The sequence below is a fragment of the Eublepharis macularius genome, chromosome 2 (genome assembly GCF_028583425.1).
Source record: "Eublepharis macularius isolate TG4126 chromosome 2, MPM_Emac_v1.0, whole genome shotgun sequence".
NCBI classification, from domain to species: Eukaryota; Metazoa; Chordata; class Lepidosauria; order Squamata; family Eublepharidae; genus Eublepharis; species Eublepharis macularius.
Window position 1 is genome coordinate 79,007,444 of NC_072791.1, and position 27,375 is coordinate 79,034,818.

The following is a 27,375-nucleotide window of genomic DNA, read 5'->3' on the forward strand; positions in this document are numbered from 1 at the left end:
AACAAAAAATGTAAAAAAAAAAAAAAAGATGTCCTCCTGACCTCAGAGGAGAAGGACCCTTCATGGTAACTGTCCAAAGGTCTATTCCAGATTTAGGTTGTCTAGCTAGCTGGTATCAGAAGATGCTGTTAGAACATTTTTGCTTGGACCTTTGGAATGTGTATTATGGAGTCCTCTTATCTTTCTTGCTATTTAACATCCACATGAAACCTATGGGAGAAATCATCTGGGGATTTGGAGTCAAGTTTCAAGTTATATTAATATAACTCCGTGTCTCTGAGAACATTCTCAAAATTACTTCTTACATGTTCACTGTTAAAACATTCAGGTGAGTCTGTTACATTACGAACTTTTACACAGAAAAGAGCTATATAAAGCTAAATCAGGGGTTTTCAGGTTGCTTCACAAGCAATGTTTATCTTACAGGTAGTCTACTATGAGGCACAGAAAACAATGGACTTTAGTGGGGGGTTGACACAAAGTCCAATCTTCATGAAACTTGGGAAGTCTTTAGAGAATAGCCAGGAGAAGGTTCCCACCAAATTTGGTGAAGTTTGGTTGAAAAATGACCCATCTAGCCCACCAGATAACTTTGAGAGTGATTTTTTCTCATAGAAAACAATGGCTGAATTTTATCCCCCCCTTTTTTGGGGGTGGGAATTGGGTAAAAATTAGAGATATCTGATTTTTGATTCAGAATACCTGGATTTTACTGAATCAGCCAGAATTCGGAATTTTAATCTGAATTGTGAACTGAACTCCACACCCCTAGTACTTTGCCATTAAACATAGTGGCACTGTTTGCTGGCATCACACAGCTTTTTTTATGTTCTTTTCAGTGCCTTGGGACAATCTCTGTTCTTGCAAACTGGCATTCTCTCTCTTTCCTACTTTTCATTTTGTCTCATTTATTTCTTTCAGTCCTATGAAGTGACAGTTATTTCCATCAGAATATATATCAGACCCTGTCCTGTAATGTAGATAGTGGCCTGGACTTGAACTAGTGGGTCCAGCGTCCCACTGGGTTCAGTGCAGATTCATCAGGATAATTTACACAAAGAGAATCCTCTGTGCACTTCCCCAAGCTCCTTGGAGGCAAGATGGGATAAAAATGAGAGTGAACTTGAGCTTAGAATTTTCCCTTGGAGTATGCCAAAAATGCATGCAGAATATGCCAAGCCTCATCTAAATTCTCTCTCTCTTTTTAAAATATTTTATTTAAATTTCCACCTCATCTAAATTCTGTTGTTATGAGTCAGTTTGCATCTAAATGTTGTTGCTGTGTGTCAGTTTGGAGGGTGATGAAGGAAGGATTGGTCTTTATACACCTTCAGACTATCTCATTCTCAATCAATTATGTTTTCTTTGCTCTTCTCATTCTAGGAAATTTAACCTTTCTTTTCTCAGGAATTACTGTGATTTTATAACAAAGCTTGAAGCATCATGGGGGATGATAGTGAATGGATGAAATTACCCATTGATCAGAAATGTGAACACAAGGTAAGAGTTAGAATGACCCCAACACGTAAAATAATAAATCTCAAATAAAAAAATGTTTTGGGGATGTGCGAGAAACACTTCAGAGAACTTCACCTCATAAGGGAGAAATCATATCAGGAGTGTAGTGTTTGTAGAAAGTTTTAAATGGGTAAATCATTTTTTTCTCATGATTTCCAGGGTCAAAATACACCCCAATTACTTGAGAAGAACTTTTCTGGCCTGTTAAACCTCATAGATTGAGAAAACTGATCAAATCCTAGGAAACAGAGAGATGCGAAGCTGTTCTTACAGGCAGCTGCTATACACAACACAGTATTTCATTGTAACTTTTATTTGTGGTAAAAGTGTTTTTTCTGCTTCATCTATAGTAGTAATCTCCAATGTGGTGCCTGTGAGTCTACTTCCTTCTCCCTGAAAGCTTTCCTTCCCCAAAACAAAAAGCTAGTATGATGCTTCAGAAGAACCATCACTTTTATCTGTAGGGAGTTGCCATTTAGGAAACAGTCACCTCTATCATATGAGGAAACTTTTCGTGAAACTTCTCAATATTCTGTGATTGGCTATATGGAAGCCATTTTGTGATGGTGCTCACTGCTTCCTTTCAAAATTCAAAACTGTCCACTGGCTCAACAAAGTTGGGGACCCTTGTCCGTAGATTATTAGATGTTTTCTGTCCAAATAATTCCCATGTGGAATGTAAAGATTATAATTCAATCTAGGTAAAGTTTTTTCCCCCAAATTCTGTTTGTTTTCAAAATCTAGGTAAAGTTTTGATAGTTTAGAGTTGAGAAATTTGACTCTGATACTGGTTTGAGTACAAGTATTGCAGCTGCGCAAGAGACCCAGACAAGCATTTGTGATGTGATATGGTGATATAATGATGTGATATAGTGCTTTACATATAAATATGCAGAAGCACTTGGATGCTTCTTAGGTTTTCTGAGCAAATTCTAAATGCATTATGTCTTTCTCCTTGAATACCTTTTGGTCTGATATTTTTGGAGTAAGAGGAAGGTGGTATAAATTACAATGGTGGTATTGGAAGGAATGAGGTCTGGGTGTACTTATACTGTGCTTTTTCTATACAGTTTTAGTCTTATGCTAAGCAAGCAAGCTCTCCCTTTAAAAATGGCCATTTATTCCAAGTAGTCATTTGCTTTGTTTTATTAGCTGCTTTTTGTTTATTTGTTCATGGATAACTTCAAAATAATTTTATACACATTCTAATTGTTGGAGGTGATAAAATGAATGATGATATAGTGCATGGCTTCTCAGATACATTATGATTTTTCTTTTTTTGGTACTTATACCATATTGCTGTACTGTGGCAGTTTGGGACCCGCTGTTCAGTTGTTTTCTTGAGGCTATAAACAAAATTAACTTTTTGTGTTATAAATGATTAATGCTTCAAACTGAAATGTTTTGAGGTAGAAGGCAATAAGAGAATGGCTGGCATTTATATCCATAGCTATCAGTTAAGTCGCTGCTTTTCTATACTTGTTTGAATGAAAGAAAATCAACATTGCCAAGATGTTATTTGACTAAAGCAGAGATCTAATCTTCTTTTCCTAGTTGTGGAAAGCCAGGTTAAATGGCTATGAAGAAGCCTTGAAGCTGTTTGAGAAAATAGATGATGAGAAGAGCCCTGAATGGTCCAAGTACCTTGGACTTATAAAGAAATTTGTAATAGATTCCAATGCAGTAGCTCAACTGAAAGGATTAGAAGCAGCACTTGCCTATGTTGAAAATGCTCATGTAGCAGGAAAGTAAGTTTATCATTCAATATGTTTCTTTTGAAGGGAACTGTACCATCTTTTGCATTGATCTTGCCTATAAATTACTGGACTGGAAGTTTTAACTAAATGGTGAACACTTCCGGTATTCACGAAATATTCCTGCAAAACACTTGTTTTGACTTTGTGCCCTTATCTCTTTATTCTAGGAGTTTACTTCTCTTGCTCAGTGCCTTGAGCATTTATGCTTGAAATAAATTGCTCAGACTTCATGTTATTGCCATATTTTGAAGAGTTTTTCTAGTCCCTGATAGATTAAAATTTTGAAATGAAACAGACATTCTCAGGGTTATAGAAAATAACCAGGTCACATTTAAAATCTAGATTTGTTTGAGGTAACTAGGTTCTTGACATGCTGTTTTGGAACTAAGATCTGTTTGAAAAATTCTAAATAAAATATCGAATAGTAACTGATCATGGCATGTTGCACCTTGTGTCTTTTGAGCCTCAAGCAGATAATTACTTTATCCTGTTATACATATGTCAGATCAAACTGCAGTTGGTTAACTCTTTGACCTGTAAAATAACATGTTGTATGTTCTAGAGTAGCATAGTATCTTTGGAGTTTTTAAATTATAAATTTTTAAATTATAACAACTCATATTTCAAAATAGGGGTACAAAATCCAGCTACCTCTCTGGAAGTAGTTTCATGTGTGTGGGCTGGTTGACGCAATGAAGTTACGCAGTCAGTTAAATTCAAATTTATTATATGGTCAAAGACCAGCATAAAAGAAATACTGCAAAATTACAGAGTTAAAATTATTAGTAAAAATAGAACAAAATTAAAGTAGTTAATTAAAACAGTAATATAAAGGGTGGTATTTACATAATCTCATTTACGTAAATGCATTTTAATGACTGTTACATAAAGATATAGCATGAATGTTTGAATCGGCCTTGGGAAACTGAACTTCCAAGTCTCTGATGCAGTATTTTTCACTGGAGTTGGTTCATACATTCACCTGTCAGTGATGCACATGCATGTGTGTGAACTAGCCCTTACTATGAACCTGTAAAATATAAAAGGACTCCATATTTCAAGATCTTTCGCATATTTCTTAGGGTGGGTATGACTCACTAATTGAATTTCAAAACTGTATGGTCAGGTTCCATTAAACTGTGTACTGTTGTGCACAGAACCAATCATCATCATAATATATAGTTAAGTATATGTTTTAGGCCTTTTAACAATGCTTACAAAAGTCCAGCACTAAAAGAAGCCCATATACATGGAAATTAGCAGCAGAAATAAGATGTTTGGAAAAAGAGGACATTCTTAAATGTGCTAAGTAAATAATAGGGCTGTTGACTTTGATATAAACTAGTGTTGCCTAACTGCATACTGTTCTTATTTTAAAAGAACAACAGGAGAAGTGGTCTCTGGAGTTGTAAATAAAGTTTTCAACCAGCCTAAAGCAAGAGCCAAGGAGCTAGGTATAGACATATGTCTTATGTTTGTTGAAATCGAAAAAGGGGAAGTGGTACAAGAAGAGCTACTTAAAGGCTTAGACAACAAGAACCCCAAGATCATAGTAGCATGTATAGAGACACTAAGGAGAGCACTAAGGTAAGATCATGTGGAAGAAACTGCCATACTCATGGGGAGGAGATGATGATTAATGGATATTGGTATTGCAGTCTATTTTAAAGTGCAGTAAAATTGCACTCACTCTGATTTCTAGAAAACAGATCATTGATGTTATTACTCCATCAGATTCGATAGTAGTTTGTTGTACTGCCAAGGCAAGGATATCTTAAAGGATTTCCTAATAATAGCAGAGTAGTTCAGAGATTGCATGCCTTATGTTGTTGCTTTTCAGATTATGGAAAGAGTTGAAATGACATGCTACAGGAACTGTAAAATCTTTGGCCATGGTTAAAAAAAAATTACATCTCAGTTACAGACACCCAAGAGTTTTGCATTTGTTTCTAAAATGGCAGCATATCAGCTCCAATTCTCCCCACCCCTTTTCAGGTTGATTTTTGGTGGAGACATTTTGATTAAAGAAAGGAATCAAATTCCACTTAGTCTCTCTATAGGAGATGCCTGGACACAAGTTCAAGTGCTGGGAGATGCAGGGTTAGCTGAGAAGTGTAGTTTTAAAAGTCAGAGCCAGCATAGATCGCTCCAGAGGTGACAGATTCTCTCATAGCTCTCCACTGCCTCTGGCATGCCGGACTGTCTCCCTGAGCCTTTGCCCTGCAGCCCTTGCTGCTTGAAACTTTGAATTAACTGAGCCTCAGTTAATTTAAATTAATTTAAATCTTGTTAATAAAAAGGTTTCCATTTGTATAGTGTTTAATGAGTGAATCTGTGCTAGAGTAATGTTTAATGAGATAATGATTTCCATCTTGTTACCTATTTCAAATTTAAATTTAGTTACATGTTTACAAATCTTGTAGTTTTTAATGAAAAATTGATTATAAGAGTATCATGATATTCTGTATGTTTTGTAGCTCTTACCAGTTTATTTCCAAGCTGTTGTTGAAGTTTTATGTTGCATCATACCTTTTTTATAGCACAAAGAAAATATTACTGCTTTGCTAATGATAATCAATTGAGATTTTAGTGTGACCCAAAATGAGTCATCCTAAAAGTTCCATAAGCGAGGGATGTACAGAGAGCTGTTTATATAACAAGCTGGATAATATGCTTTTAAAATAAATACCAAGGGCTCACTGTTTCTTTTTTCAAGTTCTGTGCAATAGTATTTCACAAGCCACTTCAGACTGATGACAGCTTATTTTAATGCATTACCAGTACTTGACTTTGAGACAAAGCAGGTTTGTGCCATAATTGTGCAGTGGTAAACTAAATCTATTTACATTTCAGTGAATTTGGTTCAAAAATAATCTCATTGAAGCCAATGATCAAAGTGTTGCCAAAACTCTTTGAATCTCGAGAGAAAGCAGTTCGAGATGAAGCCAAACTTCTTGCCGTAGAGATCTATCGATGGATAAGAGATGCACTTAGACCCCCATTACAAAATATAAACTCTGTTCAGGTAAGCTTGGCAAGTTTCCTGCTCTGCCATTCTTAGCAAGAAGATGTCATAAGCCATACATTTCCTCATGATCTTGTGACAATGAAAGTTTTGTCCCAGAAGAATAATTTCTAGGTCCAGCTCCAACCAGTCAGCCTTCAAAACTTAGATGCTTACTTAATTCCTGCTTGTACTATTGTGCTAGTGGGGATGTTATCCACAAGCAAAAAAAAATCAGTTGTATGTAATGAAGTATTTGAATCAGTGCCTTCATCTTTTAACTGTATAACGAATTCACACATTCGATTGAAATCATAGCAGTTTCATAATAAGACATCACATTTAGCTTGCTTCTTTGTTGTTTCCTAGATTTGATAAAATGGTGTAGAAATGATGTGTGGTAGCAGTTTTGTATATTCAGGTTAGCAAGTAATACTAATTGTATGAAGTGCAACTGCTAGACATGTACATGGAGCAGCTCAAATTATTGTTGATATATGGTCAAAAAAGAGTGCTGCTGTTAAGTTCTCAATCAGTACGTGTATTTAGTATCATCTGCACCCAATGTGATCGATTGAAAGCATTTTAGCAACCGCATAACCATGTTGTTCTTCCACCTCTAGTTAACTTTGCAGTTGGTTGGGAGGTCTGCAACTCATCTTATGGCCTTAGGAACAATATTGACTTGCAATGTGGGATTGTATTTAGGGAGGTGCAGTGCCAGAAAGATTTGGGTTTCCCGCTTCAGTATTTCCAAAGTGGGGAAAAGATCTGGAAACAAGCTGCTTTGATATGATCCGGAAAGATTTGGCCATTATTTTCAATGGGGATGCTGCTCCTGGCTTTCTGAGGGCCTGGACTGGGAGGGGGGCAGTCTTCTTTCTGAATCATACCAAAGTTGGTGGGGACCTTCTCCTAACTATTCCCTAATGACCCCCCCCCCAAGTTTCAGAACAATAAGACTTGGGGGGGCATGTTATAGCCCCCCCCAAACGTGCCCTTATCCACCTGCACTCTCCATTATTCCCAATGGCGAAAAACAAGGGGCCTTTCTAGGTGGCTTCGGGTGGCATTTTGCAAGCAAAATGCACTAAATGTTCAGTGGACCTACTCATTCCTGTCCTCCCATGCCACCCCAAGTTTCAGGGAGATTGGACTTTGTGGGGCCATTTTATGCCCCCCCCAAAGGTGGTTCCCCTGCCACACCATTTATTTCTGCTGCAGGGGAAGACTCCCACGCAGCAGAAACGCATGGATCGTGGCTGCCAATGGCCGCAGCCACAGTCCTGCTTACAATCTACCCCCCAACAGCCGAACAGAACCAAACACACATGCCCCTAAATTCCCCCAGCACCCTCAGAGCAGGCTGGCCAGGCACTCTCCATTGTTCTCTATGCCAAGAACTTTTAAAATTTCTTTCTGAGAGGCACTTAGGCACAGACCAAGGGTGCCACAGTAGAGGCACACTCCTGAATGCAAGCTAATCCCTGAGAAAGCACAACAATACCAAGACATTCACTCTCCAAAATTCCCCAGCACTCCCAGAGCAGGCTGGCCAGTCACTCTCTGTTCTTCCCTATGAGGGCCAACCATCACACCAGAGAATCACACATACAACAAAGTTAATTTTTTAAAAAAATATTTTTTAGATTTTTTGCCCGCCCTCCCCACATGTGGGCTGAGGGTGGGTAACAGCATACAACATACATTTACTTGATTACACACAAATACAAAATGCAAAGAATTGAAATCTTTGAAGTAAGGGACTCTCTTTGCAACTTAGTCCAGTAGAACCATTGTCATTTGCTGCTGCCAGGTTCTGAGTCCAGTCAGTGAGGAAACACCACAAAGCAGAACCTGACAGTACCAAGCCACAAGCACAACGCAATGGCATTTGCGGAGCACAGTTGCAGAGAAGTCTCCTCCCCTGCCCCTGCTAGCTTCAGGTTGAAACTGCCTGTGAGACAGTGTTGGGATCTAGCCTTCATCATCAGCCAGTGCCCACACTATTCCTCCCTGCAGTGAGAACATTTAACAGCAATGGCATTTGCGGAGCACAGTTGCAGAGAAGTCTCCCCACCCCTTGCTAGCTTCAGGCTGAAACTGTCTGTGAGACAATGTTGGGATCTAGCCTTCATCATCAGCCAGTGCCCACACTATTCCTCCCTGCAATGAGAACATTTAACAGTAACGCAACAGCGCTTAACAACATGCTCTAACACATACAGTGAGTAAACTTAAGTTTACTCAGCATAGCTCAGTTTGGCTACTTCTCTGGGTTTCCTCTGACACATGTTGTGTGTACCTCTCTGCCTCTGTTCTCAAATAGTAGCCTAAATTTGTGCCCTCAGGGATTGGAGCAGTTTTGCATTGTGTGCGTGTGTGGTTGGGGACGGCCAAATTGCAGGGTGCATTCCTTTTGCCACTGAGTTCCGCTTTCCTCCTGCTGTTGTTCTACCTAATTTTACTTTGGGGAAGAGCATTATTTCCCAGGTCCTAGACTCTCAGAGGATGCAGGCCACAAGGAGGGCTCATCTCATGCATTCTGGAAGTCCAATCCCGAGAAATCTAAAAGCTGTATGTTGACCTTCAGGAAGACCAACTGCTCAGTTCTCCATGGGAGAAGGCGAGCGTGAAGTGGGCTGACAATGTTGCCCACATAGAAAAACAGGTGCTCGCTCTCCACGCTCGTTGGAAGGCGTGAGAGGAGCCTCTGTGCTTCAAGCGAGAGGTTTGCCCAGACTGTCTTCTCCTTGTCCCAGTAGCTCAGCGGATCGGTGGACAGTAACTTGCAGGGCTCTGCAAGGTAGTCCCTGACCATTGCCTCCGCCGAACCTGTCTCACACGACTCATTCCAGAGGGCCAAAGGGCCCGCCGGAGCATCTCCATCTCCACGGACATCCCAGTGGTGGCTGTGGGGGGAGCCTGCTCAGAAGGGGTGTGAGGGGGACCCAAAGAGCTGGGCCCTCTGCCCATCCCCTCTGTTGGCAGGTGGCCCCTCTTGGCCTGCCTACGCCTCACCCGCAGACATCTCTGGTGCTTGTGAGGTTCCTGTCCATTTCGGCAAAAGTGCCCTTGTTGCGTGGGTCTCACATGGTCGGCAACATATATGGCTCCTTCTCGGTGAGAGGCTTTAGCCTGGCAGCGATGCCGTGCTGCAGTCTTTTCACAAGTGTACACACTCCTGGAACCAAATCTGCACGTGGTGCATCTGGGTCCACAAAGGAGGCCATTGAACTCTGGAGCATATGTACCAAGGTAATGACCAGACCCTGGGTCGCCATGTCAGACGAGACCTCCACAGTGAAGTTCTTGAAGAGCTTCAGGACTTCCACTGTCTGGGAGATAGTGAACCAGTCCTCTTGGCTGAACTCTTCCTTCCTTCAAACATCATTCTCTGTGAGCCATGCCTTGAGGGCAGCCTGCTACTCCACCAAGCGCTCAAGCATGACACAGGTGAAGTTCCAGTGAGTGACGATGTCAGAGATCAGGTGATGCTCTGGCACGCCTGTCCTGTCCTGCTTCTGGTGAAGTTCATGAGTGGATCTCACACTGCACGAGAAGTGACTCGTGAGTCTCTGACATATCTGCGGGAGATACTGGAGGTCACGAGTTGTGGGGTCCTGGGGTACCCTGGAGGAGCCCAAACCAAGCGCACCCTTCACCAGGAGATGAAGTTTGTGGGCCGTGCAGTAAACATGCTCCTTGCCCACCTGTGCCACCTCTGCCCTCATGTTTGCACCACTGCCTGTCACCATGCATCCCATGGTGACACTACCCTGGCCTACCCAGTCTTCTAACTCCTTCCTCAAGGTGGCTGCAATGATCTCCACTGTGTGCGACACACGGAGAACCTTGACATGTGGCAGAGCCTTGCAGTAGCTGGCCCAGTGATCTCCCATCTGTCCCTTCCTAACACTGGGCATCCCACCCCCACCCTGAACGAGCTCAGGTTGCTACCAGTGAACAGTAAGTAACAGGTATGTATGCTGCACACTATGACAGGTCCATATGTCAAATGTGAAGTGCACAGCTCTCCTGGCAGCACGGGACAACTGTGCCTTCATGTAATCCCTGGCAGCCCCGTAAATGAGGGCACCATGGTCATGCTCAACATTGTGCGAGTAGGGATCGTGACCAGGGATAGGCATCATGGAGTAGCCCTTGGAAGTCGAAGTCATCCACTATGGAGAATAGCTGCCCATCTATGGCAATCATGTCCAAGATCAGGTGCTCACCTTCTGGATCTTCCCTTTGGGCACACTAGTGCCCTGCGTACCAAGCCTCTCCGTAAGAGAGGCTTGGCGTCTCTGCCCTACAGGAAACCATGAAGGGAGAGCACCAGAGGAGCCTGCCTCCTGCTGGCTAGCTGACAGCCAGCCGTGTGGTTCCACTACATCTTTCCCCCCAAAGAAGCACCACCTGGTGTTGCCTCTTTATGTGGTTCCTCATGCGAGACGTGGAGAGATGGTTCACATCCCTCCTTCGACTGATCTACGCCCTACAATGCTTGCACTGGGCAAACCGTGGGGTCACTCTCTGGAAGTGCTCCCAGATATTGGAGGTAATGGGGGCCCCATGCCATACAGGGCCTGCACTTATGGCCACCGCAGGAGACACCTTTTGTGAACTGCTCAGGGCAGACACACCATGCCTCGGCTTGGCAGTCAAAGATGGCTGAGGATGAAGTGATAGAGATGTGGGCTTCTCCACCACAGTCTCTTCCTCTTCTTCCACCACCCTCTCCTCCTGCATAGCCATGAAAGGCCTGCTGCTGGCCTCAGAGAACACTGCGGAAGTCCCACTGATGGTGGGGCTCTCCGCTAGTTGCTCCAACATCCTCAGGGTCCCTGGGGTGAGCGTGAGGGATGGAAAAGTCATGTTCTCTACACCCATCCCAAAAGATTTCTCATGTTGCCCTTTTTCCAGCTGCTGGGTTTAATCAGCTGGAGCAGTGAGAGACTCAGCAGCAGGCCCCCTCCCAGTGCAAGCTCCTACTTCAGACACCTGGGCTGGAGGTGGCACTCCAGCAGCTACCTCAGCAAAAAGGGCCTTGCGAACCCTCTTGCTGTCACTAAAAGCCAGGCTGGTGAATGGCAGCAGCGCTGAGGAGGGCCTCCTCAGCTCAGATGGAGGGATAGCCGCAGCACTCCCCCTCCCCTCCACCCCTATAGTCTTAGCCCTGGCCTTTCCCTCGGGGCCTTTCTCACTCATTTGATTTTCCTGTCACTCATTCTTATGCTCCCTTGAACCTACACTAACTACCAGCCGGTAACTTTTTAAACCCCCCACCCCATTCAGCCAAAAGGTAGAGTTTGTTTAGTTTTGTGGCTCTATTCTTGGAGATTGTCACAGAAATCTCTTTTTAAAAGGCCAAATTTAGCTTTGGATTTGGGCAATGTAGTTTTGTGTACCTACTGTAGCAAACAGCTGAATTCCTCTTCAGGAATCAAGCTCACCATAAACCCCAATATACAGGTAAGCCTATAACAAAAAAAATGTGCCCGGCCTGGTTCCAAGGGTACCAGAGGTGAGCAGGGAAACTCTAGTTAAGTGAGTACTAAGGGGGCAGCCTATTTATGAATATAATATGACCAGAACCTGAACTCTCACTAAATCCTTTCCTATACAAGCCTATTAAACAGGGAAAAGTAGCCTTTGGTTCCTAACAATTTAGTTTGGAGGATAAATGTACAATGACAGAGGCCTACAACTAGCCCACCTTATAAAAACACTATTTAAAACTTAGTGAGAACAGAACTTTCAGAAACCCAAAGAACACTACCCAAACACCACTATACCTACAAACACTACCCCCATCCAACAAAACAACAATTAACAACAACCCCAAATTGTAAAACACAGCTGTAAACTGAACAACAACTCTAAACACCAAGTCTCCAAAGTCCAACTTCAAAATCAGCCAACAGCCCCCCAACAAGAACTTCCAAACTAGCTCAGAACATCCCTCCAAAAGAACTTCAAAGCCAGCCCACAGCCCCCCAACAAGAACTTCCAAACTAGTCCACTGCAGTCCCCCCCAAAAAACAACTCACCAAACCCCTCCCCCCAAAAGAAATAGGAACAATCAGCAAAGCAAGCATCCCCCCCCCAAACACACAGGCCCAGAACTAACCCCCGACAACCCAGAGAGACAGAAAACTTAAAGCACAGATACCCCAAAACACCAGTTTTCAACCAAATTCACATACTCTAGACAAGCACAGACAAATCCAGAAAGCCACCTCCAAACAACCCAGAGACACAGAAAACTTAAAAAGCACAGATATCAGAAAAAAGTAAACCAGTTTAAAACCAAATTCACACAAACTGTAGCCAAGCAAGAGCACTCCCCTAGCAAGCCAAGTAACCCTTGCAAACAAATGCCCTAGCCAGCAGTAACTCAGACAGAAGGCCACAACACACACTCACTCAAGGCAGCAAGAAACAACTCAGTCAGAAAAAATTAAAGAATAATTAAAAGCTTTAAAAAATTTCCCTTCCCTTCCCCCCACCAAGACAACCAACCAACTCTCTCCCCCCAAAGAGAAAATCCAGTGAGTCAGTGACTCTCCTTACCAGTCTTCAGCTGCAAGTCAACTCAGGTCCAGAAGCACAGGTCCAGCGGTGAGTCACCAATCCTTGCAGTCAGTCCAGATGAGTCCAGAAGCCAGACAAGTCCCAGACCGCCACAAAGACAGAGAATCCAGCAGGAAGTATCAATGCCTCTCTAGGCCAGAGAAAAATGGAAGCTGACCAAAGACCAAGCCTCCAATTTAAATCCTTGCAGCATTTCAAGAAAGGTACACTCCTTCCAGAGAATCCCCATGGGCTGGAAGGAGAGAAGCTGCAGAGATTGGACACTCCTAACTCCCCCCTCCCTTCTCTGATCCTCCTCCCACTTGTACTTTGTCAACCCTCCCTCCCCCTCCCCTCAAGTAAAAAGAGGCAGTGATTTCTGAAAGCAGCTCTTGCTGTTTGCAACTTTGTAAGCAGCAAGAAAACTACTGCTTTCAAGCTTCTCACCTTTTTTTTAACCAGATGGGAGGGGGAAAGAGTAGTGAGTCACTCCCCCTCCCCTCTGGTAAAAAAAAAGGCGGGAAGCTTAAAATCAAAAGCACTTTGCTGGCTGTTTGCATGAAGCTTTCCAAAACAGTCTGAATTGCTTTGGAAAACTTTGCTTCAGGATTTCCAAATTGTGTCAGAATCTAGTATTTAACCCAAATCTGAAACCTGAATCACACTCCCCTAATTGTATTTCCTGCAGCTTACAGTCTGTTTTGGTTCTTGCAGTTAAAAGACCTGGAAGAAGAATGGGTCAAACTACCATCATCTGTTCCCAAGCAGACCAGATTCCTCCGTTCCCAGCAAGAAATGAAAGCAAAATTTGAGCAGCAACAAGCTGCTGGTGGAGATGCAGATGGAGGTAATGTTTGATGTGAAACTTTACTCTTGATAATTTTATTGGTTAGGCTAAGATTAAACCTGTCACAAAACGTAAGAAGACCTAAAAACACTGTTATTCCAGAAATGTTATTTATGTAATTAATATTCTTTCCTCTCTGACTCTTGATGATTCATACAATAAAGTGAAAATAGTGGTACAGCTCACCCATATCTGGCTATATCTTTTTCTGCAGGAGGAGATGATGGTGATGAAGCTGTTCCTCAGGTAGATGCTTATGAACTCCTGGAAGCTGTGGAAATTCTCTCCAAGCTTCCTAAAGACTTCTATGACAAAATAGTAAGTGATAATACAGTTAATCCTTAGATTTTCTGTAATCTTTGTTTAACCATAGCTGCTGTATTCTGTACAGTTTTTTCTTGCACGATCAATGGTCCTGCTCTATAATAGAAGTCTAGTAATTAACCACACTTTTTTCAGCTGTCTGATTCAAAATGGCTTCATATCTTACAGACAGTTTAATGTTTGGGAGAATTTTTCAGTTCATTGTTGAATAACAACTGAATTAAACTAATTTTGTTCCTACTTCATGGTCTCCATGCACTAGACCAGTGGGCTTTTCACCTGCACAGAGTAACAAGTCAGGCACTAGATTCTAGAGCTAGCTTTTTGGTGCAAAGACCTCTCCCTTAGAAATGCAGCCTTGGAGTACAGATGCTTGGGGGGAGGAGGGAGTTGTGACTTGCTGCGCAGTTCCTTCTTTATATGTCACACTGTTCAGAGCAATGTTGAACGTCTTTTATTTTAAAACATTGCTATAGTAGTGAGATGGTTGTGTATAGTTTTCATGGTGCCCACGGTACAGCTGATCACCATTAAATTGTATAGGTCTTGGAATAGCAAAATTCCATTCACTGTTTGCCACAGCCACTTGCCCAAGCTTTTGCACTTGGAAGAGACCCACTAGGTAGAATTCTGTTTCCGTTGCCTTCACATCACCATTCAGACAAGGAGAAATAAGCAATGGAGTCTTGGCATTCTCTTGTGGGAGAAAGACCACCAACTCAGGGGCCCACATTGCTACTGGTGTGTTTGATCCTGCTCAGCAGGTGGATTCCAGTTCTTTTAAGACTGTCTGCTGTTCTTCCTCTGACAGAACTGTTGTTCATACCTTGAGAAACTGAAAGCACTGAAATTTGAGAGACCAAAAGAACTACAGAAACAGCATAAAATCAGTGGTTTTGATACTGACTTCAGTGCTGTCCAGAGAGAGTTGTGGTTTTCTGATTCTGGAGATCCTGAAGTTCTATTGATAGACAACCTAACTTTCATGTGACCTTGTCTACAATTCTGAGAACCACACTTACTGGTAGAGGTGCCTTGTAGAACCTCTCTTGAAGAAAGAGTTTGAAGATGTCCTCTTCCGATACCTAATTCAGTACTGATAAAAATACAGCCTTCCCTGGTATTAACTTCATCTATTATCTTCAGCATAGACAGCACCTGTTAAGCTTGTTGCCCCCACATTCAGAAAACAAGTGCTTGGATCATTTAAGCAACAGTGTCTTAACAGCAAAACTTATTCCAAATGTGAATCCAAACAGATGTCCACAAGCATCACTTTGAGACATCATGCCTGGCTAAGGTGTACATCTTTGCCTCCCAGTGATTAAGATTGAGGATTTGCCTTTTGAGGAGGAGGGCTTGCTGAAGCATCTGCAGAAGCTCAGATCAGTTGCTAGGTTTGTGGGTTTCTCTTTGGCTAAGTGCAAGGCCTCAAACAGTAACCCTGGTTCCGGAGCTTCAGGCCATCTTGCTCTTCAGTGTTTCACAAGTCCTCTTCCCGCAAGTTCTTCTTCCATGGTTTTAACACTCTTTGTAATCACAGGCCTCTTTGGGATCAAAATGATGTTTTTAAAGGTATGTCACCACCCTTAATAATTTGGTATCATCTGCAAATGAAGTCGATGGGCAATAGGTTCCAGACAGATAAAAGGAAATACTTCTTTACTCAACAGATTATTAAATTGTGGAATTTACTGTCAGTGAGTGGTACCAATGGCCACAATTATAGCTGCCTTTAAAAGGGGATTAGACAGATTCATAGAAGTTAGGTCAATCAATTGCTGCTAGGCAAGATGACTAAAGGGAACCTCCATATAAAAGGCAGCAAGCCTCTGAATACCAGCCCTATGAGGCAGCAGCAGGGATGACCTTGGCCTCTATGCCTTGTTCATTGGCCCTCCAGGGCAACTGGTTGGCTATTGCATGAAACAGGATCCTGGATGAGATGGACCACTATTCTGATCCAGTAGGGCTGCATGATCACCCCCTATCCCCGCCAGTAGCTGGCTATCTGGGAGTTGATATCAACCTACCACCAGACACTGATTATCATAAGCCTCGGATATGTGAATGAGTTCAGTTCTCTTTTCCCATTCAGAATGTTTCTGTTTAGCCCTCTTTCCCCTGTTTTCTGTCTGGAGCTAAACTCTCTTCTGCTAAAAGAAGTGATAGAACCTCATTCCCAAAGAGTCCTCTCAGTACTTCAGTGTTCTGAAAAAAGATGGAGGTCTCCACTCCATCAACTATAGGAACATCATTGGATTTATTGAGACCAAGAAGTTCTCAGTGATGACTGTGGCTTCCACCCTGTCCCTTTTGGCACTGTGAGCCATGTTTGTGTGCTCCCTTTGGTGCTTCATTTAAAGAAGAAAAGTTTCTGTGTTTCCCTTTGTTGTTATGGCTCAAGAGAGGTTTCCTCAATATACTGAAAAATACCAGCCTGATTAAAGGCATCTGCTCCCTCCCTGGCACCCTTGATTACCAAGGGCTAAGTCCAGAGGTGTGGCCTGTCAGAGCCTCCCCACAACAGCTCTTCTCCAAAGCTGTATCTTTGTGCCAGCCTGATTGTTACCCTGACACCCTTGAGTACCAAGGGCTAAGTCCAGAGGTGTGGCCTGTCAGAGCCTCCCCACAACAGCTCTTCTCCAAAGCTGTATCTTTGTGCCAGCCTGATTGTTACCCTGACACCCTTGAGGACAAAGGGCTAAGTCCAGAGGTGTGGCCTGTCAGAGCCTCCCCACAACAGCTCTTCTCCAAGGCTGTGGCTCAATGGCAGCCTGATTAAAGGTAAATCCCAATTAAGTCTAGAGGTGTGTCCTGTCAGAGCCTTCTCACAGTGGCTCTTCCTTTAAGGCTGTAGAGGCACACCAGCCTTATTAAAGGCATCTGTCCCCTCAGTTCTGAGGGAAGAAACCTGGAAATAGGGCCTGACTTTTTCCAAGACTTTCCCAAAGCTTTTGCCTATATGCCTGCCTGGATAAAGTCCTTTTCCCTCTTTGGCTGTGTCAGCTCTGAGAGGGAGGCACCCGGAGGAATAGCATAACAGATCTCTGGTCTTCTGTGCAGGGACACATCTCTTCCTCCTGCCCTGCTGTGAAGTCTTTAGAATCTTAGTTTCTGGGGGATGAAGTCTCTGGTGGTGGCATGGAGAGAACCGAGGGAATAATGCCCCTCCTGGTCATGTGATATTTTTGGTGGAAAAGTGCCAAAAGGAGGAGGGGCACTCCTAATCTTCTAGAAAGCTCTGGAAATGTTCTCCATGGCTGGCCTCTGTGTGCGCAGTCCCAGTATGGTACTGCACAGAAGACCATTTGATGAACACCCGTTACAGGTAAGTGCAATCCTATTTACCTTACCTTTATTGGGTCTGTGTGTTAAATGAGAGAGGTCACACACTTAGTATTTTTCAAGTCATCTTTAATTCATTGGAGGTGTACTGGGCTCTCGCAACTGGCATGGCATACCTCCCACCGGATTGGAGAATTGCTGTAATGGCTCTCGTGTTTACTCTGTGTTCAATCTGACCTGAAATATCTTCTCACAGTCTATTGGTACGTAATGCTGCAACCTTATCAGTAGTATAAATGGAGCCACTACAGCATTGGTTTCTGCAGCTCTCCAGCTGTTGTGGATCACAAGACAAACCTCTTAGCCTACTTCCAAGAGTATTACAATTGCTTCTGTGGTGGATCTGTCTGCACCATCTGGTCTAGGTTATGCCTTTCTCCCTCTGAGGCGGAGGACATCTTGATGGGTGATTCCCACCCTCTAGTCAGGGAGGCAGGAACAAGTTTTCTACTTCCTGTCTTCCTAGTGGGAGTCACCCTTTCTTTCAGTTTCATTCCTGCCTCAACAGGGAGAGCAGCTTCTTCCGTGCACTGCCTTGCCTTTCTACTGTTTTTCTTCCTTCACTTCTGCCTTTCAGAACCTGATTCTTGCCTCGTTTACTTCTTTCTACTCTACCTCCTTGCTATTCTCTTTCTCCCTGCACGCCTCGTAGAAGGCTTGCAGGGGAAGCTTTCTCCTTCCTTCCTTTGGCTGTGGCAGCCATTTCATGGCAAGACAGAATCAGAAGCCCCCCTCACCGCTGCTTCCTGGCAACAACCCCAGAGACAGTGGGGAAAACTGCGAGGAAGCTGCAGCTGTGGCCACTCATATTGCGAAGAGACCAGAAGCGCAAAAGGCGCTATTCCTCCCTGGGCAAAGGAAACACGGCAGCCATTTCTGGCCTTGCAAATGAGAGCAACATTGCCCACCAACTGGGAGGCAGCTATGGAGTGGATTTCTCCACATCCCTAAGCCAGTCTAATGGCGTAAGACCCAGTGCGGGGCAGCCAAGCCGGTCTGAGATTCAGCAATCATTCATGCCTCCAGAGCCCATGGCGAACAAAGGAGGGCTACTCGTGAGTAATGCGATGGGATCGGGACTTGTGGTAGTACCTTAGGAATGCCTAAATGTCATTAGACAGATAAAGTAGCTTTAAAAAAAAAATCTTACCTCAGAAAGCTACGGCAGCCATTTCTGGCCTTGCCAAAGCTGGCAACCTTGCCAACAGACCAGTGGCTGCGGAGTGGTTTCCTACATCCAAAGCAGTCAATAGGCGCAAGACCCAGTGAGAGCTCCAAATAGCAATGGCCCCAGTGCTGCTGATGGTCTACTTGTGAGTAAAGCAATTGGGCCAGGCACTGCAGTGCTATTCCCAGATTTCCTAAACGTGATTAACATAAAGTGAGACTGCCAATTTTTGTCAGAGTGCTGAGGCCTCTTCTCTTCCCGGAAGAGAGAGGCCTCCCTCTGGGCCTTCCTCCAGGCCTTCCACCCCCTAAACAGGGAACTGTGGAAGGGGCCATTTCTTACAAAGGGAATCCTAGCAGGCCCTCTGAGGCAGCTAGAAAGGAAACCTGTACCAGAAAAAGAAAGGGAAAGTGAAACTTATGCAGAGAGTGACGTTTTCCTCCCTGTTGGTTCCATATCTGCCCACACGCCCCTTTTTTCCTTCAGGGAATGGGGCCAGCTCTCTCCAGGGTTCTCAATCTCTGTTAATCAGCACAGAGTAACTTTATTCTGTAGAAACAAAGAAAAGAGCACAAGGCCTAGCAGGCCTTCAGAGGCCTAGCAGGCCTTCAGCCAGCTATTGCAGACAAAAGTAAACCCTGGACTGGAGTGAAACTGCTCCAGTTTTTAGTATCCTGGGACCAATATAAAACATGAAACAGACTCCACAGCATTACAATTGCCTGTGCTGAGAGAGTTCTTGCTGCAATTGTGTTCATCCTGTCTCTGGCATCTTCCTGTATGACATCATTTTTAACAAGAGACAGTTTGGTGTTATAGCTGGAGTGTTGGGCTGGGATCTAGGAGATCCAGATTCTCGTGCCATTCTCCTTGGGAGACCTGGCTGTGGCCTTGGGCCTGTGGCATTCTCTAGGCCTGGCTCACCTTTGGGTTTGTTGTGTGGCTAGAATGGAAAGATATGAAATGTTGTATACACCTTGGAGCCCCCACTGGGGCTGAAAGCTGGGATTAGATAAACACAACCATCTTTATGCTCAGAAAGGTGCCCCGGGCCAAGAAGTCCTTGATGAACAAACTTTCATTGAATTGGCTCCTGGCAGGGCCTTTGCTGTAACCCTTGGCAAATATATTCTTAGTTCCAGTGGTCATTATTATTGGTGTTGACGATCTACAGATTAAACTGCACCTCATCTCTTATTTCACTCTCTCTAGACAGCAAATGCTATAAACTGTTAGTCTATGTGAGAACCAGAATTACCTGTTGCAATTTTTCCTTTAAGATGCTGATGAACAGGTCATTATGATCTCTCTGCCATCCCCTTGAAGGGAGCATGAAACGTGTTTAACCCTATCCTAGGGCATACAGGGTATGGGCCAAAGTGCTTTGAATTGAGGCCATTGATAATCTCTAATAGCAGATTACATCCTTGTAGGAAAAAATAAAAGCCCAGTGGCTCCCTAAGAACTAACGTTTATTTGCTGTGTTTTTTGTGAGTTCAGTTTACCTTTTCAGCTATCTGCGTGTTTCATAGTGACTGTTGCTGTGAACTTACAGAGACTCTGAGTTCTTTAGTCCAAATAGACAGCACTCTTGTTACAGGTAAGTGCATCCCTCCTTTCTCATGCCTCCACTCCTCCAGGACAAGAGGAAAAAGCATGTATACTATATTCTTCATAGTGCCAAGAAAAAAAGAACGGAGATTGGAGGGTGATAACTAGGCTTAAAATAGTCAACAAGTTCATAAGACTTAGGCATCTCAATTTGAAGACAATGAGATCCATCACAGAATCCCTACTAATGGAGGGCCCATGGCACAGTGGCAGATCACCAGCCTTGCATACAGAAGGACCCAGGTTCAGATCCTGGCGTCAATTGTTCATGGATCTCAGGGCCGATCTACACCAAAGGAGTACCTTATGATACTAGATCTAATGGATCTTGTCCAGGCATCAAAGACTCCTCCATTTCTGCGCAACAGGGCTCCATCTACAGTTCAGAGTACTTCCATTTTGGCCCCTCTAGGGCACCGAGGGCCTTCACAAAGAATTTGATCAATGAAGTGTAAAGCTAAGGGAGGAAAAGCATTAATCTACACACTTACCTGGATGACTTGCTGATCAGGTTAAGCTCTGCATGCCTACAAGCTTACAGTTCCTGATCAACTTACAGACAAGTTCTTTATAATCCAAACAGTGACTAGAACATCTGGAAGCCCTATTAGAACAACAAACAATTGTTTGTTTCTAACTGAAGCAGTGGCAAAGAAGAGATAGGAGATGTCACAAGGGATTGCCAAGGCCAGGTATTTATTGATGACATTTGCAAAACTGATGGGTCTACTGATTGTATCGCCGCCATCCAGTGAGGTCGACTACATACAAGACCCTTACAGACTTCTGAGACCCTTCCAACTACAAATTATGAACAAGAAGGGTCTTTGCATTCAGTTCTCCTTCACAGTAAAAATAAATATAATAACAATAATTTAATAAATAAATAAAGCCTCGTATGGTGGACGACTATGACCAGCCTTCTGCAAAGAAAGCAATACTGCATTCCAGTAATGGAATAGGTTCCATGGACACCAGCCTATCCAGATGGGGAGCTGCACTAGAAGATCCACCAGTGCAAGGTTGGTAGTCCAGCAGTGAGATGAGGCCCTCTGTCAACCTACTGGAACTTTCGGCAATTTATCTAGCCCTACTACACTTCAGACCACAAATACTAGACAAACACGTTCTAATCAGAACAGAGGGCATATCGACCAATTTTACCAGGTGTTTCCATCCCAAGGCCAAAGTAACTGAAGTGTTGACTTCACAGTGGCCAAGCCTTCTGCTGTTTGCCTTCCAACCACTCTGATTTTCTTGAAGCCAATAGGAAGATAAGAGAAAAAAAACAAACAAAAAGCAGAAATCATATTGGTAGCATCCTACTGCCCTCAGCTTCCACAGCTCTCTGCTCTTCAACAGCTGTCAACACTTCCACCATTGACTTCTCCAATATCTCTGGATATGCTCCAGCGATGCCAAGTTCCGCGTCCACATCTGGAATAGCTACATTTAACTGCATGGAGATTGACCGAGACTCTCTTGGCTAGGTTACTTTCAAGAAGTAAACAACATGCAACTGACCTCTAGGAGACAGTCCACTAACAGGATATATATAAAGCATCATAAAAAGCCTTCAGAGGAGATGCAAAAGAAAAAGAGGTTAATGTCATGAAACCCAAAACTAGATCCATTCTATACTTCTTACAGTTGGTCATGCAAGCAGTCTCAGAGCCTCATTCTTAAGATGTCAGGTCACAGTCTTAACAACAGTACTGCCACGGTACTAGAGTTTGAGTCTGTCCAGACACCTCATGTATGTAGCTCTCTCTAGTGTGATACTTTGAAGGATCCGCCACAGGTTCACCAATTTCTGACTTGGAAAATGCATACAGTTCTGTATGCTGTTACTGGACACCTCTTTGAGAGCCTGTCAAGGAAATTCCTCTTATGTGCTTGAGGACCTTATCCCTCTCCGCAGTTAAATCCGCAAGAAGGGTATTGGAACTGGGTATCCTGTTAATTAGCTTGAGCTATGTATCTTACACAAGGACAAAGTGGTCCTGAGAACAGATCCTACCTTCATACCAAAAGTGACCTCTCCCACAGATCACTGGAATTAAGTCTACTATCAGTTCACCAAATCCTTTTCATCCCACAGAAGAAATGTGGCATACTCTGGACATAAGACTTAATCTAAAAGCATTTCTTTATAGAACAGAGCAAATTTGGAAAACCACTTCCTTATTTATCTCTATATCCTCACCAAATAAAGGAATGAGGATGTCTAAATCTGCCATTAGCAGTAACTTGAAGGCATGCATTATTGAGACACACAAAATTCAAAAACTAGATACACCAGCCAGGATTACTACTCACTCTATATGAAGTGCTGCACCAGCACAGCATTTGTCAGACATGCCACAGTTAAGAGATTTGCAAGGCAGCTACTTGGTCGTCTGTATCTACCTTTGTTAAACACTGTAAGTTGAACACTTACGACTCTGCTGATGCAGCGTTTGGCAGAAGAGTATTACAACATATGACCAGATGACAATGACCCACCCAGAAAATAGGGACACTGCTCTGGGGGGTCCCATCAAGATGTCCTCTGCCTCAGAGGGAGAATGGACCATTGGATACTCACCGTGAAGGGTCCTTCTCCTCTGAGGAAAGGAGGACATCTTGTCCCTCCCGAAGTCATCCTCTCTTTACTCTCTTCTGCCTGACAAATTTACTTCCTGTCTTGATGTTTCCCCTTAACATGTGTGTTCTCACCTTTCTCCTTGTTATCCAATTCTAGAGTGTCATATTCATAATTATGACGCTATAACTGCTTTTGGAGTTGCCAAAACTGAAAGAAAGGGTGACTCCCACTAGGAAGACAGTAAGTAGAAAACTTTTTCCTGCCTCCGTGATTAGAGGGTGGGAATCACCCCTCAAGATGCCCTCCTTTCCTCAGAGGAGAAGGACCCTTCACAGTGAATATCCAATGGTCCATTCACTCTTCTGCTCAGAGCCTGACAACATACACTTCTTCTGGAATTTGGGTGCCCACTATAACATGGATTTGATCAGCTGACCATGAATGAGTTATGAAGGAAACTTTGCATCAACATTTGGAGCTTCTGGCAGTGTACTAATCCATTGATGCCTTTCTCCCTAAGATGCAGTGCAGAGTAGTGCAAATGGTGCTGATAGTGCTTCCATTGTTTACTGCACAAGTGAGTAGGGTGGAATAACCTCATGCATCTTGAACATTGCCTGTGGGAGAGATGGATCAACTTTAACAAGACACCCATCACTGTCCATGTTACAGGAGAAGACAACATCAGAGTGTGTCAGAGAACATGGATAGAAAAAGCAAGGATGCGTATCAATGTCTTGTGTTCCAGCAATGTATCTGTCTCTTTGCCACCAGCTGCAACAGGAAATGCAGCTGCTTCTGCTCCAGAGCAGGCAAAGGTCAGTGCTCCAAGGGAGATACTTTCCTTTGAGCGTGGTCAGAATGGCTGTGGTTTACAAAGGTCCTGCAGTTGTCCTGAAGCCAATACAGCAGCCTGCTATAGTTGAAACACCTGTTCTCCCATCATTAAAGACCGCCTCATGGCCTGGAGGAGTCAGCCCACCAGTTGCTAAGAGATCTTATTCAATGTTAGAAGCCATCCATCAGGCGGTCCCTTGAGTGTAAGTAGTTTACCACCTTTTCATCCCAGCATAGATGGGATCCCTCACCTTTCCTCTGCTTTCCATCTTACAGTACCTTTTTCATTTTCAGTCCCTAGGATTGGCTCAATCATCTGTTAGGACCCATCTGGCTATCATCTCTCCTTTTCAACCCCTCCTCTAAGAACATGACCATTCTTTTAACCTGTGGAGAAGCAGTTATTCCAGGGTCACATTCAGCTGTATTCTCCAGTCTGTTATTCCAGTTTTGGTTCTTCGGCTTCTCCTGATATAACTAATGGAGAAGACTTTCAAATTATTTGCAATTTGTGACCTTTTTCTGCTCTTCCTGAAAATGGTATTCTTTGTAATGATTTGCTTGGCTAGCAAGATATCTGAGTTGGCAGCACTCAAATCTGATCCACTGTTTCTGTGTTTCCACAAAGGGAAAGTGGGCTTCGCACCAGATCTGTTCTTCCTACCAAAGGTAGTGTCACCATTCCATTTAAATCAGGACTTGGTCTTTTTTTTTCTACTTCCCTTTTTGAGGTGGAAAGAGCCATGGGTCACATAGACCATAGAGCTGTTACCAGCTAGCTCTCAAACCTGTTCCTCACAGAGTCAAGACCTATTGCACCAGGGCATTGGACACATTGTTTGCATTCTGTAAATGGGTGCTTTTCTCAGAAATGTGTTGAGCAGCTACCTGGGCCCAGTCATCCCCCTTTATGTTGTGGGTGTCTGTACAAAGACAATTCTCCACTTTTTTCAACTGAAGCACCATACCCACTTTCAGGCTCCTAATCGGTACCCATTATGGTGATGCATAGAGACCCTAAATAAGCGAAAGCTGATTGCTTACTTGTAACTGTTCTTTGAGTGGTTGTTTATGCATTCCTGTTATCTGCTTGCCTTCCCCACATTAGGTGTTTTTTACTTGTTGTGGAGTACTTTTGCATTTTGAAAGGAATTGAGCAGGAAGGTGTGATTCCTCCCCTTTAGAACATTTGTAGTCCAAGTCTGCATTTTTAAGAGGGAGGTTTTCATACCTAAGAGTTTGTCCTGTGCTTGGCAGCCTGGTTAGGTCTTGAGTTCTCTGGAGTAGAGCCAACTGCTTGACTGGCTAGGCTCAGGATCATAGAGCAGCAGAGGGATGGAAGCTGGAGCAGAGGGCTTGCACCTAGTGGACTAATTGATGCTGCAAGGCAGCCTTCTCAAGCCTCAGCCTAAATAGGCTGGGTATTAATCAGGCTCAGCTGCACTTGCTGTCAGGTGCAGAACCTCTTGAGACTTCACTGTGCTCTGGCTATGATCCTGCAAGTAGGTATCACTCTCAGCATTCTGCCCTGGATCTACAAGGAGGCTATGTACAGCCAGTCTGGCATTTCTCCTTTGTGCCACCTCAGCCTAGGTCTTCCATTGTTGAGGTTCCTGTGGGGTTACGGGGCCAAATACTTGTCCTGCCTGGTTGAGGCCTAGTGGACCTCTCAGGGGCTGGTGGCAAGGGCTCACTTGCAGCCTTTGGCATGATGGCCTCTGCTGCTGCTGGAGCGTGGTCAGGAGGTGCCTCTGCAGCATTAGGTCTTCCCTGCTCCTGCTGCAACTCCTTGTTCCCTAGCCTTGGCTCCTCGGGCTCTTCCTCTGAGCACTCTGAGTTGCTAGACTGGTCAGAGGGGGTTATGACAGCTGTTGGAGTTTCTGAATGACTGTTCTGAACTGGCATAGAGCCCATCAGTGTAAATGCATAGAGGTTCATTGGAAAAACAGCTGCAAGTAAACAACCTGTTTATTTCTTGGTTTATTATTTTCATCATCATGAGGATGCTGTCCCCCTTCATGAAATGAAGGTGAGTCATGTCCCAGTGCGTTACCTAAAACATAGATATGAAGACATGTCACTTAAAAGCATGGTTTTGGAGGCACGTTTTTCAGAAGTAGTCACATCATGCCAGTTTATGTTGTAAAAAACATGTTGTAAATGTAATGAGTTGGCTATTTTTCTAGGTCTGTTTTCTTACATTTTGGCTTATGTTACACATTTTTTTCAAAATCTCTTAACTTTGAATATTTGCTTAATTTTAGGAGGCCAAAAAATGGCAGGAAAGGAAAGAAGCTTTAGAAGCTGTAGAAGTACTGGTAAAAAATCCCAAACTAGAAGCTGGAGATTATGCAGACTTGGTGAAAGCACTTAAGAAGGCAAGAAACTCTACCATTCCAATGGACCTTTTAGATATAAATTTGGGAACTCACTGTTGGACTTAATCGTTAAAAGGAAGTTTTGATTATGTGTGATAAAAAGTTTATTCAAAGATGTGAGGGGGCTGGTCATGGCAGAAGTTTTAGTTCAGTGATACACACTCAGTGACTTGAGAGCCTTGTGGCTTTTTGACATGTCATCTGTAAGTCTTCTGAGCACTGTTCCCCAATGTGGCATCTGCCCCAAGTTTCAGGAAAGTTGGCAGGGCCCTTGCCTGGTGGGGCTTGGAGTTGACAGGAGGTTTCTACCTTGAAACAGCTGCTTCCAGAGGAATGTTTAAGCTATGAGACTCCCTGAGGAGCAAGCCTCATGCCAACGTGGAAGTAAATGTGTCTGCTTTTGTTGAGTTAATAGTCAATATTGCTTTCTGCAAACAGCAAAGTAAATACCTCTGACTTAGTTAATTGTCTTCATGGGAATATAGTGTCATTTTATAAGTATTGGTGCCTTTTATGCATACAAAACAATATGCTCCAGTAAATTAGAGAATAGCATTCACATGTTCTGAGGTTATGGAAGTACTATTTACATAGGTGATATAGATTGAGATTGAGTTAAGGGGTGGGGAAGCACTCAGTTTCTTTTTTTTTAAGTTTAGAGAAGTTCCTTGCTGCACTTTAGCCATGAGCAATCTTTAAAGAATTGTGTATGTATCTTATATTGATATTCTAATGCATTAGCTTACAAGGTGTTTTTTTCCTTTATAGGTTGTTGGAAAGGATACCAATGTAATGTTGGTCGCTTTGGCTGCAAAATGCCTTGCTGGACTGGCTACTGGTCTCAGAAAGAAATTTGGGCAATATGCAAGTCAAGTAAGTAGTAATGTTCATATACTCAGTTGCTCAACAAGCCTTAAAACTACTGACTGAGGACTAGATTTGATAGGATTTGGTAATGGGGTAGTACAAGTTTCTACTTCCTGCATTTGGAAGCTTTCTTTTGCTAAACATCATTAGAAGTAACATCAGCATAATTTTCTGGGAACATTGGGTGGTTCTTCAGTGGAGCAAGGTATCCTTGTATAGGTTGTGCCTCTTCCTTGCTCTATGGGCAAGGCATATGTAAATTTTTCACAAAGGCATCCACTGTCCTAAGGAGGTGCTTGACCTGCCCTCTCCCAACAATCCATGCCCTCTCTGCTCCATGGATGGATGGATAAGCTTCTTTAGCTCTCTTGCCTCATAGGTAAATAAAGGAAGAGAAAATACTGAAACATCTGAAGAAATCAGAGCAGCTTCCTCTACCTCTTGTTTGCTAGCAGTGGTGGCAGGGACAAAGAGAAAGAATCTGTCTTGGATTGAATGGCCCAAGACAGCAACTGGAACTGAGCAACCACTACAGCAGAACATGGCAGCT

General features: G+C 43.5%; 1 protein-coding gene across 1 annotated transcript in view; it reads left to right on the forward strand.

Moving 5' to 3' along the window:
• CKAP5 (cytoskeleton associated protein 5) overlaps positions 1-27,375 on the forward strand; it is a 124,713-nt gene that overhangs the window by 23,574 nt on the left and 73,764 nt on the right. Inside the window, exons 2-9 of the mRNA XM_054971137.1 lie at positions 1,384-1,500; positions 3,073-3,266; positions 4,656-4,862; positions 6,129-6,300; positions 13,573-13,705; positions 13,920-14,023; positions 25,845-25,958; positions 26,727-26,831. Coding sequence (XP_054827112.1) covers positions 1,444-1,500; positions 3,073-3,266; positions 4,656-4,862; positions 6,129-6,300; positions 13,573-13,705; positions 13,920-14,023; positions 25,845-25,958; positions 26,727-26,831 — 1,086 coding nt within the window. The 5' untranslated portion in view covers positions 1,384-1,443. The remainder of the gene's footprint in view (positions 1-1,383; positions 1,501-3,072; positions 3,267-4,655; positions 4,863-6,128; positions 6,301-13,572; positions 13,706-13,919; positions 14,024-25,844; positions 25,959-26,726; positions 26,832-27,375) is intronic.